The sequence below is a fragment of the Berghia stephanieae genome, chromosome 11, assembly GCF_034508935.2.
Source record: "Berghia stephanieae isolate SIO BIC M18660-M18661 chromosome 11, UCSD_Bste_1.3, whole genome shotgun sequence".
Lineage (NCBI taxonomy): Eukaryota > Metazoa > Mollusca > Gastropoda > Nudibranchia > Aeolidiidae > Berghia > Berghia stephanieae.
Window position 1 is genome coordinate 42,272,084 of NC_088370.1, and position 16,422 is coordinate 42,288,505.

Sequence of the window (16,422 nt, forward strand, 5' to 3'; positions counted from 1 at the left end):
TGAAACAGTAACACACCACTTGCTTGAATGTCAACCTCTTGAAGACCTGAGATGCACATTCCTCCCACCAAATCCAAGCATCAGTAACACACTTTATAGTCACCTGGAACAACTACAAAAGACGTCTAACTTCTACGTCATGGCACAAGACCAAAGGGCTAGAGCTCAGGTGGTCGCTGGTTCGGATAAGTAAGTAAGTAAATAAGTAAGTAAGTAAGTAAGTAAGTAAGTAAGTAAGTAAGTAAGTAAGTAAGTAAGTAAGTAAGTCAGTCATCATTGGTTTCAATTTTATTGCAATGATTAGATAGCAACCTGAAGCTTATTTTTTTTTCAGTTGAAAATATTACTTTATATTATTGAACGTTGGGAATAATATTTTTACCTCTACACCTTGTCTCACCAATGAATTCATTAGGGGGGGGGGGGGAATTATCCAAATTTGAGATGATCATCTGAAAAGCCTTCTAATGGTGCTCACACTACTATGTTATGACGATTGACCCAATCTGCACTTGTGCACCATCGCAAACCCTTCCGATCCCAGAAGCTTCGTCACAACACACCGTTCAACTAGATACTCTGCGATTTCGGGTTCGTTCCCACATCAGGTACCCTACATGTTGGACAGGTGGAAAGTCCCAGATGAAGCGGTCCCAAGTCTGCAACCTGATAAATACAATGATATGTGTTCTTTGGTAACTCAGAGGGAATAGGACATAGAAAATATTACAGCATTGTCTTTGTCGAAAAAAAATAATTGTACAGGGGGCTTACAGGCATCATGTCTCATGCTACTTGTTAAGTGTTCGTGTTGGCTTGGGACCCCTTGTAAAGAGCTTTCAGAATGTTTAGTGGATATTCCGCTGTATAAAAGCTCGTTTTTTGGGGGGTTTTCTTCAGACAAGGGGTAGTGATCAAATTGTTTATGTCAGAAATACTGATAATAATAATAATAATAATAATAATAATAATAATAATAATAATAATAATAATAATAATAATAATAATAATAATAATAATAATAATACTTGCATCCAAAAAGGAATTTTTTTGTACAGACGTGTTATAATTTACACAATAAGATAAAATACAATGGAAATAGGATGTATATATAAAAAAGGAACAGCTCCATAACCAGAGCTGCGCTTTATAATACTGTAAAATAGTTAATCATGCTCCATGAGCCTTGTGCATAGTGGCCAACTGGCCTTTTAAAATCGAAACTGTCCTGATTTGGCAATCTTGAAAGAAAAAAAAAATCTAAAATTAAAGGCAAAAAATTAGACTGATTATGTTTATGGAAATTACCCTTGTATATCTTTGGATTATGCTTTTTTCACAAGCAAATGAAAACAAGGAACAGAAAAAAGCTCTAAATCTAGATGACATAATCGTCCACCAAACATACTGCTGTGGGTCATGTGACAGTCGGTGTTGTGTCTTAGGGTGTCCCGTTTTAGCTCTTTGAACAGTTGGCCACTATACTTTAAATTCTTAACTCTTTCAGCGCTGAGGTTATATTTGCATTTCAATCACAAAATGGCTGACACCTGATTGAGGCAGCATGAGAATGACAGGCTAAGACAAAGCGACATCCGAATTTGGCGCAAAGTCTCAATTAAAATAACCCCCTTGGGCCAATTGAATGTTCTGATGAAAGAAATGATACCATTGGTTCACTTTATAGTACTTTTGTAGAAAGTAGGATTGGATTACATTTTTATTCTTTTTGCCTTTCAAGACTGCCGTACTGTGCAGCCATTGGCCAGTAGAACAGATTCTGCTCTGACTGCACAGTTCGGCCAATGGCACCGAAAGAGTTAACCCTCTCCTTACCACCCATAGGAAAATTGTCACGTTTGTTATGATGCAGCCGATAATATCCCTCATTCTGATTGCTCTTGTACATCACAAAATTTTAAAAAATGCTTTGATTACAGCTGTAAATACTAAACACTGTGTTGTAGAGCTCCTTTGTTATTTTTTTTTTTTACTAAAAGAATCTATTCTTGTGTTGAGTGGGAGTGAATTTTCGAGGGAAATTCTAAAAATAGATGGTAAGGAGAGAGTTCAAAACTTAAAATGTGTGGGTTTGGAAAACCATCAAAACGTAATTCAGTCAGTTTTGATGGCTTGTGTCGTGTAATTGTCGTCACAACAAACTATCTCTTGCTGTATGTACAGAGTGTTCAAAAACCCAGACACTATTGACTGGGACCGACTGGCCACACCCAGAGAGAGGCCACTCCCCAGCTTCAACGATCCAAAGCGTCCTGTGGCAGAGTCGGCCTTAAAGGTGAGCTCATCGGTAATGACAAGAAGTTATTCTGTTGTTCACAGATACTGACTTATACTTTGATTAAATCCTCTTTGCTCCTTGGGGAATATAGGACCTCTATGAAAGCCTGCCCTTGTGTGGCTATGTGGTCTAGTGGTATGACACTCACTTTCGGATCAGAAGGTCCTGGGTTCAAGCCTCGCTTGGCGCATAGTTGAGTTCCTTGGAGAGGGCTCTTTACTCACACTCCCACCGTACTCAGGTGTAAATTGAGTACCTGGTCGTTAACAGCGTTGTCTCTGTCCGAAAAAAATTGCAATATCGCCAAACAGGTGTCATGTCCTGTCCTAAATGTTAAGTGTTGCTGTTGGCCAGGGACCCCTTGTAAAGCGCTTTGAGCATGTTTAGTGGATATTGCACTATATAAATGCTCCACTTTTTTTTCTTTTTTGTTTTTAAAAAATAAAAACAGATGCCTATCACAACCTTAGTACGATCAAGGAAGTCGAAATGGGTTTTCTTCTTTATTGAATGGTTATGTACATACGTGTATATATTGTGTCTTTAATTTGTTTGTTATAGTTTGAAGCAACCAAACGTCTTCATCAGTTGGCTGTACCCAAGAAGAAAATTGACTGTGGTGCTTATTACCTGTGGCTTTGGAACAAAAAACCTGATATCCATGAAAAGGTAAATGTGAAAAGAAAAGTTGAGGGGCAGGGGGAGGAGAGTGTTTTAGACATGCATCCCGTCTACTGTAAATTTTTTGTCTTATTGCCAACCTTATTTGTTTTGTTTTTTCCAAATCAATGTCAGTTAACATTGCTGCTGTCGCACGGCTATGTGGTCTTGTGGTATGACATTTGCTTTCGGATCGGAAGGTCCTGGGTTCGAGCCTTGCTCTGCGCATAGTTGAGTCCCTGGAAAAGACTTTTACTTGCATTCTCTCACTGTACTCAGGTGTAAAATGAATACCTAGCCATTAACAGCATTGTCTCTGTCCAAGAAAAAAAAATGCAATATGGCCTAACAGGCGTCATGTCTCGTTCTACATGTTAAGTGTTGCTGTTGGCTAGGGACTCCTTGTAAAGCGTTTTGAGCATTTGTAGTGGATATTGCACTATATAAATGCTCAATTTACAATTTACAATTTAGGAAATGATATAATCAACCTCACAAGTAGATAACATTATATCCAAAATTCCTACCTGACAGTAGGCCTATGTCTTATCAGTGGCTATGCCAATCCTACCTGACAGTAGGCCTATGTCTTATCAGTGGCTATGCCAATCCTACCTGACAGTAGGCCTATGTCTTATCAGTGGCTATGCCAATCCTACCTGACAGTAGGCCTATGTCTTATCAGTGGCTATGCCAATCCTACCTGACAGTAGGCCTATGTCTTATCAGTGGCTATGCCAATCCTACCTGACAGTAGGCCTATGTCTTATCAGTGGCTATGCCAATCCTACCTGACAGTAGGCCTATGTCTTATCAGTGGCTATGCCAAGGGAGCTAACTTGATAACAGGTAGGAATTTTGGATATAATGTTCTCTAGTTGTGTAATTATCGGGAAATCACAACTTATTTAACAACAAAGGTTGTAGAGAATTACTTGTTCCTTAATTTGCACGTTTAAAATTCTAAAAATTATTAAGTAGTTATCAAGTTACCTGCAAGGTTTTTAGAATTTTAAACATGCAAATTAAGGAACAAGTAATTCTCTACAACCTTTGTTGTTAAATAAGTTGTGATTTCCCGATAATTTGTTGGCTAAATTATGTGTCATGCTGTCCAATACACTGATACACTGACAAGTTTCTCCCGTCCTTGTTTGGCAACGAGTCATCTGTTTCTTTCTTTTTAATTTATTTGTAGCGTACAATAATTCCATTTTAATTACTTCTTTATTTGGATGGAGAAATTGTATTCTTTATCTGCTCTCTTCTACAAATCTGTATCCTTACTCTTGTCATGACTTCTAAGGTGGACGTTTCTGTGTTAATAAAGGTCTGAAGATTTCCTATATAGAGTTTTGGTAACTTTTAAACTTCCAAGCAACACCCCCCCCCCCCTTTCTAAAATTTCATTATATTCACTATTTGCAAAGTAACATACCTACCAAAAAAATGGTGATTTAAAATGTCGGCAGTTTTTGTTGATTCCATGAAAGAATTTGAAAAAAAAGCAATGCCTGTAAAATTAGTTTCGTCCTCAGTTCATTATTAAAAATAGAAAAGGGTCAAACTATACAATGAAATAGATCTGGATGCAAACTTTGAAGTCGATTTCACACATTGAAAATTACAGAACTAAGGCTTTTGTGGTTTTATTTTTAAAAAATTAACAATGTTTTTAGTTGTACAGTTTTGACCTTGGAGTTAGATAGTTTGTTTTTGTTTTTAAGGGTTGTACTGCGCTTGCAACATTTAGGTCATATCAGCGCCAGTAAACAGATATAAGAGGGGGATCAGGAAGACTAAATGTAAGGTACTGCTGCCCTTGCCCACAATATGGGAGCAGTGTCTAGGAACCCCACCCAGTTGGAGTTAGATAAACAAAGCTTTATGGAAGCAGCTGGTAGGGTCTTCTATACCCCGCATCTTTGATCTCTTCCTTTGTGGCTTTCTGTCTTCGTGAAAAGTGGAATTTGCTCAGTCTTTTGCTTATAAAAGAAATGATAGAAATATGATTAAGTATATTCTTCTGTGAGAGATGCTCGATCGCACCAATTGTTGTTGCCGTACCAATCAGGTTTTGAATCCTCATTGCCGTAGACATTTCATCTCTCACTTACTTATCCAAATCAGCGACCACCTGAGCTCTAGCCCTTCGGTCTTGTGCCATGACATAGAAGTTAGACGTCTTTTGTAGTTGTTCCAGGTGACTTTAAAGTGTGTTACTGATGCTTGGATTTGGTGGGAGGAATGTGCGTCTCAGGTCTTCAAGAGGTTGACATTCAAGCAAGTGGTGTGTTTCTGTTTCATTGGGGTGTTGACATAGGGGGGGTGGGAGAAATGGGATGTGTCTTTTGTAATTTTGCTTAAATCATAATTTCATCTCTATTGTCTTGTTCTGGCACTTTTCTGCTCACTTCATTTCTTGTGACTGTACCCCTATTCCACAAAGGAGCACATTTATGTATTCATTCTTAGTATCATTTAACGTTTGTTTCAGCTTCATCAAATCCGTCAATTGTCCGTAGACAGAACAGATATGGAGGATGCACGGATCTTGCTTAGATGTGATTTGGATTACACCGAGGGGAAGATCATTGAGAGGAAAATCAAGAACATTCTCCCAACCATTGCATACGCCTTCAAGAAAAAAGCCCGTGCTGTCATCATAATCAGTCATTGTGGTATGTGAGAGTGGTACAGAAATTGAGAAAAATATATGGATGTAGTTATAGTTCTTGAATTCAGCTTGGAAAAAGCTTGGAGCAATTTAAATAACGTAGAAGTAGAAGTTTTCTCTAGAGATGAAGGAGTTTTAAAAGTGAAAGCTGGCACCAGAGATGAAGAAGTTTTAATTTAGTAAAAGTGAAAGTTGTCAATAGAAATGAGGGAATTTTAATTTAGCAATAGTGGAAATTGTCACCACAAGATGAAGGAGTTATAATTTAGCAAAACTGGAAGTTGTCACTTGAAATGAGGGAGTTTTTAATTTAGCAGTAGGGGAAATTGTCACTTGAAATGAGGGAGTTTTAATTTGGCAATAGGGGAAGTTGTCACTTGAAAAGAGGGAGTTTTAATTTAGCAATAGGGGAAGTTGTCACTTGAAAAGAGGGAGTTTTTAATTTGGGAATAGGGAAGTTGTTACTTGAAATGAGGGAGTTTTAATTTAGCAATAGGGGAAGTTTTCAATTGAAATGAGGGAGTTTAAATTTATTTCAAGCAATTGTGTTATAATGTCCAATGTAATTTATAATTTGAAATTGTCACTTTCACATAGAAAGCTTAATAATATGTCAATCAATTCGAGTTGTTTTATTCTATGCTGTTGTTTTATAATCAATTGTACAGCATCTTTTTATGGCGTTGCCACCTTCTAAGCATAAGGTTCACCACAGAGTAATGCAGTTGCTGTCTCGAGACAATTGGTCAGATTTTTTACTGTAAATGTAATCTGAATTGCACCAAAATCACCTTGACATAATACTGGCGGTGGTCACATTTATTATTGTGCGGCTGTGTGGGTGGTCTTGTGGTATGACACTAGCTTTCGGTTCAGAAGGTCCTGGGTTCGAGCCTCGCTGGGCGCATAGTTGAGTCCTTGGAAAAGACTCTTTATTCACATTCTCTCACCATTCTCAGGTGTAAAATGAGTACCTGGCCGTCTAAAAGAATCTTTCAAATCTGGGACTTCAAGGAAGTTTTCAAGGAAGTCCTGGGTTTGATATATGTTTAACAAACGTTTTGAATAGGAAAATCCTTATATTCTTGTCAATTTGTAATTGCAGGCAACCCCAATGGTAAAGTGGATCCTAAGCTTTCTTTAGAGTGTCTCATGGGACATCTGTGCCAAGCGCTGCCCGAAAACCATGTGGTGTATTTGGACAACTGTATTGGGGCTGAGGTAAAATAGATATAATATTATATATTGAATGAAAATTGAAATAAGCAACAAAGAGTTGTTACATCATTTTAAAATGAGCGATCATATATCATTCATTGTCCAAAATATGCAAGTTTTAATTTTTTTTTTCCAATTTATATGTAAAAAAAAAAATCCCTCTTTACTGATTGATATGCTTAACCCTCTCCTTACCGGGTATAGGAAAACCGTCACATTCGTTACGATACAACCAACATTTTCCTTATTCAAATTTCTTTTGTAAATCATAAAATTTAACCCTCTCGTGTTCAGATTCTTTTTGGGGGAGTAGATAATGAGTTCCCTATATGGCCATGTCAATCATGTAGACATCCTTTGATGATATAAGCCTACTCTTTGATATCTGTAGTCGCCTTTTCGTTTTCTACGGTCACTCATGGCTAAACTCCGCCCAGAAACGATTTCATAGGTCCGTCCATCACCAAATTTCAAACTTTTGTTCTCGTGAGTTCATAAGTTTTTTGACCGAAGAACGATTGGCTACTGAGCATCTTGACCCTTCAACGATTGGTCGTTCTGGCAGCTCACGTGTCAACAGCCGTCAACAATGAATTGAATCATCGTCGATGCAGTGGAAGACGGCCACGGAATAGTTGCGTCACATCGCCACGTTGTTGAATAAATTATCCAGGCATGGTCGATAGGTAAAAAAGCCAAATTATGTTGTAGTTACATTTGAAACAAACAAAGTATATCACTGATCTCGTCTCATTGAGATATAAACAATGATATAAAAATCAAGAAAATCGGCCGATAAATAAAAAAGTTGCTAAAAAAAGCTAAAATAAACAAAAGCAATTTTTAAAATCAAATTTATTCGTAAAACAGTTGGTTTTCAACCGATTTTTTATGAAACAAAGACCAATGTACTTCTTTTTTCAAGCTAATTTCAGCAATGTGACTTTCAAATTCCTCAGAATTATATTTTTTACTTTTAGATTTTAGCTTTTAGGCCTACTCCATAAGGTGTTTATATTCCTTGCATAACAATAGCGTAATACATCGACGGGGAGAAGCGTCTTTGTTTCGGCCAGCTGGATAGATAGCCTGTGATTGGTCAAAGACTTTGAGATGCTTGATTCACAAATCTACACGAACGGACCCGGCGGTCTATCAAAGAGGTGTAACAAATTTATTTACCGACTATTTTTCTTGGTGCTAAAATTACAAAGTAATAATTTCGCATCAGAAAAAATAACTCTGAAGTTCCTATCTCTTTATTACAATAAAATTGATACCTCGAATGACAAAATCGACCCACAAATAAGGGAGTTATAAATTATTCATAATATTTTTAAAAGTTTACAATAATGGTCATCAAAGTCATTTTTCATCACCAAAGTCGTAATTTTTTACCGATTTTTACCAAACAAAGTGCAATGTCAATGATTTTCACCCGCAAATAAAATAGGATTTAAATCGCAATTTCTGAAACGTATTTTCTTTTCTGTTGGCAAATTTATAAAAATCAAAGCTGAAAACACCCTGCGGCAGTGACAGGGCCTGTCATTTCCTTCACAACGATTGGATTTTACTTACTGAGGCCAGTCTTGACTACCCCGCCCATGAATATTATGCTGTTGTCGGTTTTTGTCGGGTTGAATCTTAAAGAGTTAAAGAAAATGAACAGTGTGTTGCAGAGCATGCTTTGCTAAAGAAAATATGTATCGGAAGAACTTTACTGCTATTGTGTTTGATTAATAAAAAAAAATATTTTTGTGTTATTTGGGAGTGAAGTTTTGGGGGAAATCCTGAAAATGGCTGGTAAGGAGAGAGTTGAAATTTTCCATCTATATTACATTATACGACCCACATTGTCAACCTAGTTTTATTTTGGAATTAACTACAGCATTAAGGGGGTACTGTCACAATAAGGACAATTTTATTAAGTTTTATCAAAAATGATCTTTTCAATGCTTTTTCTGCAGTATTATGTGTGTCCAAGCATATTTCTAAAGACTTTTTGGAATAATTTCCACTATCGGTGTGTATGAGGTGGCATTTTAGGGGTACCCCGCCCCGAAAACTTCAGATTTTGGGAACAACTTTTCTCAAAAAGTGTCTATTCAATTTCACTGAAACTTGCTATGTAGGTGTCTTTAATACTGCTCTACATTATGTCAGAGGGATTTTTCTATTCTTATCCTAGTAAAGATTTTATAGCATCCGGAAGTCTTCAATCCGTAAAACTGTGAAAATTTTTCCTTTTTCGCAGTTTTTACCCTCTTTGGACCCCCATATCTAAAAATATAATGCTTATATTGCCAAAAGCCTCTGACATAATGTAGCCACACTATAAACACACAAGTGTGTGAAAGGAAAAAGAAATTGAATAGACAGTTTTTGAGAAATCTTGTTCCCTGCTATCCCACCTCCTAAGAAAATGACATTTTGAGAAAATGGGAAAAAACGAACCTTCTCGTAGATTATACAAAATATAGTGTCATGAACCCCCTAAACTGTGTTGTTTTAAACCCAAGAATCATTCTCCTGTGGAAAAAAGATACAATTAGTTATGAATTTATAAAAATGGTACTTATCCGTTTGAGGTAATCCATCCAATGTCACGTGTCGTCTGGGACTCCGCAATCAGAAGCCGCCTGCAGCATACTGCTCACCGCCTTCCAGTTGATGTAAACGTTCTTCCTCCCTTGTCTGTGCTAACCTCCTCATCTCCCTTTTCCTTTTAAAGACAAATTCACCTGCTTTGTCTGCATTCTTTATCCTAACATTGTCCCTTTTAGTCCCATGCTCCACAAAATGTCGTCCCACACTAAGTCCTATTGCCGAAATGAAATCCTGCGATGCCTTTGCTCCCTTGTTGAATTCTCCTACTCCAATCCCACATGAAATTTCCAAACGCTGTCTCCCTACAAACACATGTTTTGGACACCTAGACCAAATCAAAGCATGGATGCTTTCATTTACATTCTGAGTCATTCCAAATAAACATCTCCCCAACAAATCATCATCAGTCAATCTAACATAAACGTCATGGATGTGTTCTGCTACAGTCGGTAGAATAAATGTGGTCATATGTCTGTCGTGGTCAGGTGCTGGCAGACCATTAGCCTTGGCTTTCATGTAGAAGCACCAAGAATCAATTCCTTCTGGGCAGTACTCATGGCGTGGCTGTTTATTGGTTGAGGTGCAGTGATAAAAAGAAGCCCAAATTGCGCGTCGCATGTCGTCCACAGTACTGTTTGATCTAATGGCCCGCGTGTAATATTTCTGAAGTCTGGCGATCTTTGCCTTTGTCAATTTTCCTTTTCCATTCCCTCCTAACGTTACCTTTACCTTCTTCTTGTTGTCCACAGTCTTCCGCAATGCTGTTCCTAGTCTCTTCGCTACATGATTTACACACTCCCTCTTCTCAATTGTCATCCCCTCATACGGTCCCGAATTGTTTAGCTGCTTGATGGTGTTGCTGTCCCCGTCACTAATCATTGTTCTATATCTAAGTCCATTCCGCTCTACAGATCTACTCCACATATTCACAGCCGCTACCTGTTCCATACTACCTGATGATCCTTCATGGTTCCTATCACACTCCTCCTTATGGCCACTCAAGAATTCTGCATACCTATCACTATCCCCCTTCAGCTTGTCTCCTACTGTCACACACTTATGGCAATACTTAGAAAGAACCTCATGGTCCACTACAAGTCCTGTTCTGTTCTCTATCACACATCCTATCCCTAACATTGATTTATGTCCCCTCGTGTGCCAACTACCATCATACGAAACATCAACATCAACAATTGGTTGCCCTGCCTGCTCAGGATACGCTCGACGAACAACATCAACAGCTTCAGAACGGAGACGAGACGAATAGCTGGCGAACTGGCGGTGGATGGCCTTCTGGTGGCGAAGAAAGGTCTTATGATGTAGTACAGGCATATCCATCATGCCGCAAAATGAGGCTAAGCCAGCCTGTCCACTTCCATTAGCCAAGGATGAAGCGACTCCACGACGATTAACTTCAAAATATTTATCTTTTTTACGAGATGTATAAAAGGACGATATAACTTTTGAACATGATTTACAAGACAAATGTAGAAGAATGGCAAGACCAACAGAAGAATCACGTGAAACCTCCAACGTAGACTGGAAACAAAAAGGGCAGAGAAGACAATCAACAAGATCCTGGAATACAATCAGCTGCACGATGGTCGAACATTCCAATGAAGACGAAGATGAAGGCTCAGACGTAGAGGCAAAGAAATCCAACTTACGAGCTGATGATGAAGAAGCAGAAGCTGAAGCTGTTGGTTGCGGCGAAGAAAAAGATGATGGAAATAAAGGTGAAGTCGCTGCGTGGGGCGAAGATGTCACAGAAGATGTGGATGCTGGCTCTGGTTCATTAAAAAATTTCTGCTTCTTCGCATCCCTTGCCTTCTTCAAAACATCTTTCCGTGACTTCCTTTTCATGCTGCTAATGGAAGCATTGAAGGTGGAAACCTTGGCTCTAGGCATGACAATCTGTGAAAATAAATAAATATAAATATACCATAATAAATAATTTAAAAAAAAAAAAAAAATATATATATATATATATATATATATATATATATATATATATATATATATATATATAAAATAAATAAATCGGGGGTTAGCTTAGCTCAGCGTTACGGTCTTTGCTTCGTACCGGAAAGGTACCGAGTTCGATCACCAGCCTCTGTGCTGTGTGGACTTGAGCAAGCCATCTCGCCCTAGCTCAATTTGCAGCGCAGCACTGCGGTTGACGCCTTGGTTATTCCAATCTACCCTTGGAATAGACCCTGGAGAATAATTTCCACTATGGGATGAATAAAGGGTTTTAAAAAAACAATTTTATTATAACATTTTTATTGCACCCCCTACTGCTAAGCAGTGTTGGAATCAGCCCAAAGTTTTGCCTTAAAAGCACAAAAGATACCCACACATAAGAATTCTGGCTACCAATCATAGTTAAGCACAGATCTGGTATTGCTTTGGATCAAAGTAAAAAAAACATTAAAGAAATTAAAAGAGCAGGCAGAAAGGCCGCTTTCTGGGCAAAATGAATTCCTACCACAATAAGGTAACTAAAAGTCACAGTGGGCTGACCACCTGTTTGGCTAATGCCTTGGTCTAGAGTAATTTCACTTTAAAGTGGCCCTACACTGAAAGGTGAAAAGGCAGAAACTATAGATCAGAAAGAAAGAAACGCCTTTAGGTCAAGAGACGAGAACCATACCTCAGAGCATTGAGAGCACCCCCCCCCCCACACACACACACACCACAGACTCTTGTAGAATGATGGTTATAAAAAAAAATAAGCACAATCTAGATAATCTCTAAGTTCTAACTCACTGACGTCAATGGTAATCCAAGTCTAAGTTAGCTTTCGACGTCTATCTGTCTGTCTAAGATCTACTATAGATCGGCGTTTAGTTATCTCCTTATTTAAGCTCAATGATCTTCACTAGTCTAATGTAAATCAAAGAAAACAGTATGGTTCTTAATAATCGTATTAAAAATAAAATAAAAACAAAAATTAGCCTTTAGAATTATTTACGAGCAGCATTCTCTTTTACTATCGTCAATGTTTACATTTTAGAATGGAATGCACACTTTGAGACTGTAACCGGTCAATCTGATTTCACTAGTAATAAATAAATAGACATACTTACTGGCTAAAGCGGTATCCAGGCGTCGAAATGATTATCTACCAATTTTTGGTTCTTTGGAAAATGATGATAAAACTTTGCAAATAAGTAAATGGAGTGAAGTTTGTCATGAAACGACCAAAAATCAGTTCGAATCGAAGCGTAAGTAAACGTAGTCGAATGCTCCGGAAATGTACCCGTTGTTATGTCACGTGACTGAAAACCGGGTTACGATTGGTCTTGGAATGTGAGCTAAAATTTTCCATGACGGTAATTACTAAAAATAACTCCTAGACGTCTCTTCAGCCAATCAAAGAAAGGAAAATAGGCTTGGAATTTCTCGATTTCCCCGCCGACCTGTGACACATACGCGAAAGAATGTGAAAGAACGGAAATGCCCTTTCCCTGACATTTCTGCTAATACCAAATAAGCCGGGGTTCAGTGCGGGTTACTAAGGACTATCGAACGTTGATTCTGACGAAAATGACGGAAAAACTTTGCGTTTAGACGATAGTTGCGTCACAAAAAAATTATTTAAAGCACTTTTTTGTAAAAATTTAGCCTTTTGAATGTTTTCAGTGTGTTAAAGAAAGGTTGAATTACCTGAAAGTGCCCTAATCTCATTTTCGATAATTTTAGTGGAATTCATAGTAAAACCGTCCTCTCGACCAGCGCGTACCCCCTTAAATCCTCCGACCGCACATATATAATTCATTTTTATGTGCTAGACTGTAATGTAAATGTTGCTGCTCAAAGCTTAAAGATATATATATAACAATGTGAAATTGAATGTAAGCTTCAATTTTATATATGAAAAAATATAAAATGGACCACTCAACCTATACCACAAACGGCTCAGGTTTAATCTAGGGGGTGATTAAGAATTGCCTTAGGATCCCTTATAACTTAATTGTATTAATAACAAGTGAGTCAAGACAATAGTAACGCCCAAATGCAATAATAACAATTCTATATATAAAGTTTAATTAGATTGTTACAGGAAAAGATAGAAAGAATAAGTATTTATTTGATATCAGGAAGAATAGCTCTAATTGAGTGGATCTAATTTATTATTTATTTATCTATTTATTTTGATATAATATTTGTGTCTGTGGAAAATACATTTGAAAATGGTATAAGCCCGTTTGGCTTATCTTTATCCCGCTGGCTTGCTTGACTGAGGCAAATGTATCAGCTAGTTCCAGGGTTGGCGCCTGCTTTGCAGAGTTTTCTGGACATCACAACAGTGTGTTGTAGTTAGGGGCTGACATCAGGGGTTTACCCCTATTCACGGATTGGGATGCAGGGATTCGGCACGACTGGGTGCTCCAAGGACACGGAAAATAGGACCTTCAATTAAGAGTTAAAACAACAAGGTCTTAGAGCCAATCGAGTTTGTCTTTCGCCACCGAATCGTCCTTGAGCGACACATCATAATAGCCTTTATTTGCCGACAAAGGCAAGGAGAAGCAGTAACTCCATGATAATGGTAGTTAGTATATGTGTATTAAACATCAACTGACAGTTGAACTATCTTACATGATGAGAATTTAGCAGGGTTGTGTCCCTGGTATTTCTTTGTTTATTTTTATTAATTATAATTGAGGTTATGATGTGTGGCCGGCGATTGGTGGTAGGGTACAGACATTCAAGCAATATACATATTGAATATAAATTAAATAATAGCATAGATCATAAACAATTGTTAACTATAGTATAAGATACATATAGATATCGTTTTGTACAGGTATTCCAACTTACGAACATCCATGGAATAGCACAATTAAAATACACAAACTATAATATTAATAATAGATAGATTAAATTGAATTCACAGTAATATCTCGTTCCACTTTGAATGTTAACCAATAATTCATTTTACCTCCAGCCGAGATCGAAGAAAAGTTTACAAGTTTGAAATTGGAGAGATAGCTCTTCTTCCTTGGGATTCTTAGCGTGTGTGTGATTAAATTCAGAGATGAATTTGATTTTGTGAAATGAAAGAGCGCGTCTGAATTACGGGAATAGCCAATCAGAAGAATGTTCCTGTTTTAGATAGCCAATGATATCCAGATGCTTTGGTAAGAAAGAATAACGGAGAATTACCGGAGAGCTAGACCTTAATGGTAATTTTCGCTACTCTTGAACGAGACAAGGACCTCAGGGCCTTTGCACATTGGAGTCTTGTTTGGAAAAGGTAATTAGCAGGAGGCATGGATACAATGGGCAGACAATTTGAACAGGTAAATAAGCCTTAAGCTGAAAGTGAGTGTTCCGTTATACAATGGAAAGGCTTCCCACCTAACGACCAAAATTTCTGTAGCAAGATTTTTAGAGCTTTATTGGAAAAAGACTGTCCATGTTTGAGTATCCTAGCTGGAGGTGTAAGTCAAATATATGTCTCGTCCACTAGGTTTGAAGTGGTTTTAAGTGAGATGCTGACGAATGATAAAGAAACACGCAGTGAAAGAAAATCGTTCGTCACAGTCCTCAAGAAAAATATATCCGCTACAAGCATTCAAACTCGTCAGTGTAGTTTGGGGCTGGTCTTTAACTGCATTGCGTTGATGACATATCGCATTTTATTCATATCATTGATAATGCCGGATGCTCTTTTTTTCAATTGTGCTGTTGTTTGGTGACAGGTCTCTGTGCCTTGTTCTCCAAGAAGTCCAAACTTATATTGAGTGATGTGTGGTATGCAGTGGTACTCAAGGAGGTGTGTTTGGGATTATTTTGTTTGGAAAATATTTTCTGTATGTATCCGTGTAATGTTTTATTGCACTTTGAATATATTGGATTGTGTCTGCTTTGATTGATTTTGTGTGTGAAATAAAGTTGTGCACATGACTATAGGCCTTGTTTATATTGTCGAAAATTAATCCAATACTGCAAGCGTCGTCAATGATGAGTGGGTCGTGGGTGCAGTTCTTTGTTTGTTGGATAATTGTAAGTGTGAGTTGCGTGTAGACTTTTTCTTGTAAATATTTGTGGCAGTGGTTGCCAATGAATGACCTGCTGTGGTAAGCCCGTTTCAAGGTTGATTTATTTATTATTACCGTCTTGGCAATGAGCAAATACAAAGAAGCTAATGAGTCGTGTGTTCAATGTGCTTTATAATGTGTACTTTTTACACATAAATTATGAGTGTGTTCCTTGCTTGTCCAATGCCGTGTCAGTCCCATAGACTAAAAGAATGTCATTAGAATAATTTGAACATTTAAATGGTTTCTTGCGGGCATGTTTCTATTTCTGTGTTAAACAAATCATACCACATGTCCTACATAATGAATTCACTGCTTGGTTATGACTTGCAATTGTGTGGTCCATGCTGTAAGAGAAAATTCAAAATTGACTGAGTGATGTAAGAAATGATATAGTGAATTAATGAATAAAATGAGTTTTAAAACACTCTGTATTACTTCTCATATCCATGCATACATAACAGCGTACATAAAATTTGGAAAAAGAAAAACCAAATACTTCACCCAATTTGGTGAAAGAAAGGGGGGGGGGGGGGAAGCAGGAAAATTCTAACAAGCAGTTGAGCTAAGTTGAGGCCCAACACACAATGTCATTTAAAATTAAACATTAGCAAGATAATTCAAATTATGCAATTTAAAAATCAAATTAACTCATCATTGAAAAAAATAAAAAATAAAAATATAATTAACAATAAAACCGCAGCGAAATATTACGTTTCAAGAAGAAGGCTAAAGAAGTAATATCATTATTACCTGACCTACCACGGAAAAATAATCATTACAAAATAATGAAAACTGAAGAGTAAATGAAACTTACCTCATTTCGTAGTAAAACTTGTGCCTTGTGAATCACACCAAAATAATTTGAAATTTATAGCAACATTTTTTTATAATTCCGAGGTAATTAC

General features: G+C 37.4%; 2 protein-coding genes across 2 annotated transcripts in view; one reads left to right on the forward strand and one right to left on the reverse strand.

The window, feature by feature from the left end:
- Positions 1–16,422, forward strand: part of LOC144957064 (uncharacterized) — a 68,308-nt gene that overhangs the window by 7,555 nt on the left and 44,331 nt on the right. Inside the window, exons 7-10 of the mRNA XM_078888029.1 lie at positions 2,185–2,296; positions 2,861–2,968; positions 5,457–5,640; positions 6,742–6,857. Of these exons, the coding sequence (XP_078744155.1) occupies positions 2,185–2,296; positions 2,861–2,968; positions 5,457–5,640; positions 6,742–6,857 (520 nt within the window). The remainder of the gene's footprint in view (positions 1–2,184; positions 2,297–2,860; positions 2,969–5,456; positions 5,641–6,741; positions 6,858–16,422) is intronic.
- Positions 8,753–13,205, reverse strand: LOC144957063 (uncharacterized). The gene is made up of 2 exons (XM_078888028.1): positions 12,554–13,205; positions 8,753–11,378 (listed from the first exon to the last, which is right to left on the reverse strand). Exon 2 carries the CDS (start codon positions 11,370–11,372, stop codon positions 9,486–9,488), a length of 1,887 nt encoding a protein of 628 aa, XP_078744154.1. The 5' UTR covers positions 11,373–11,378; positions 12,554–13,205; the 3' UTR covers positions 8,753–9,485.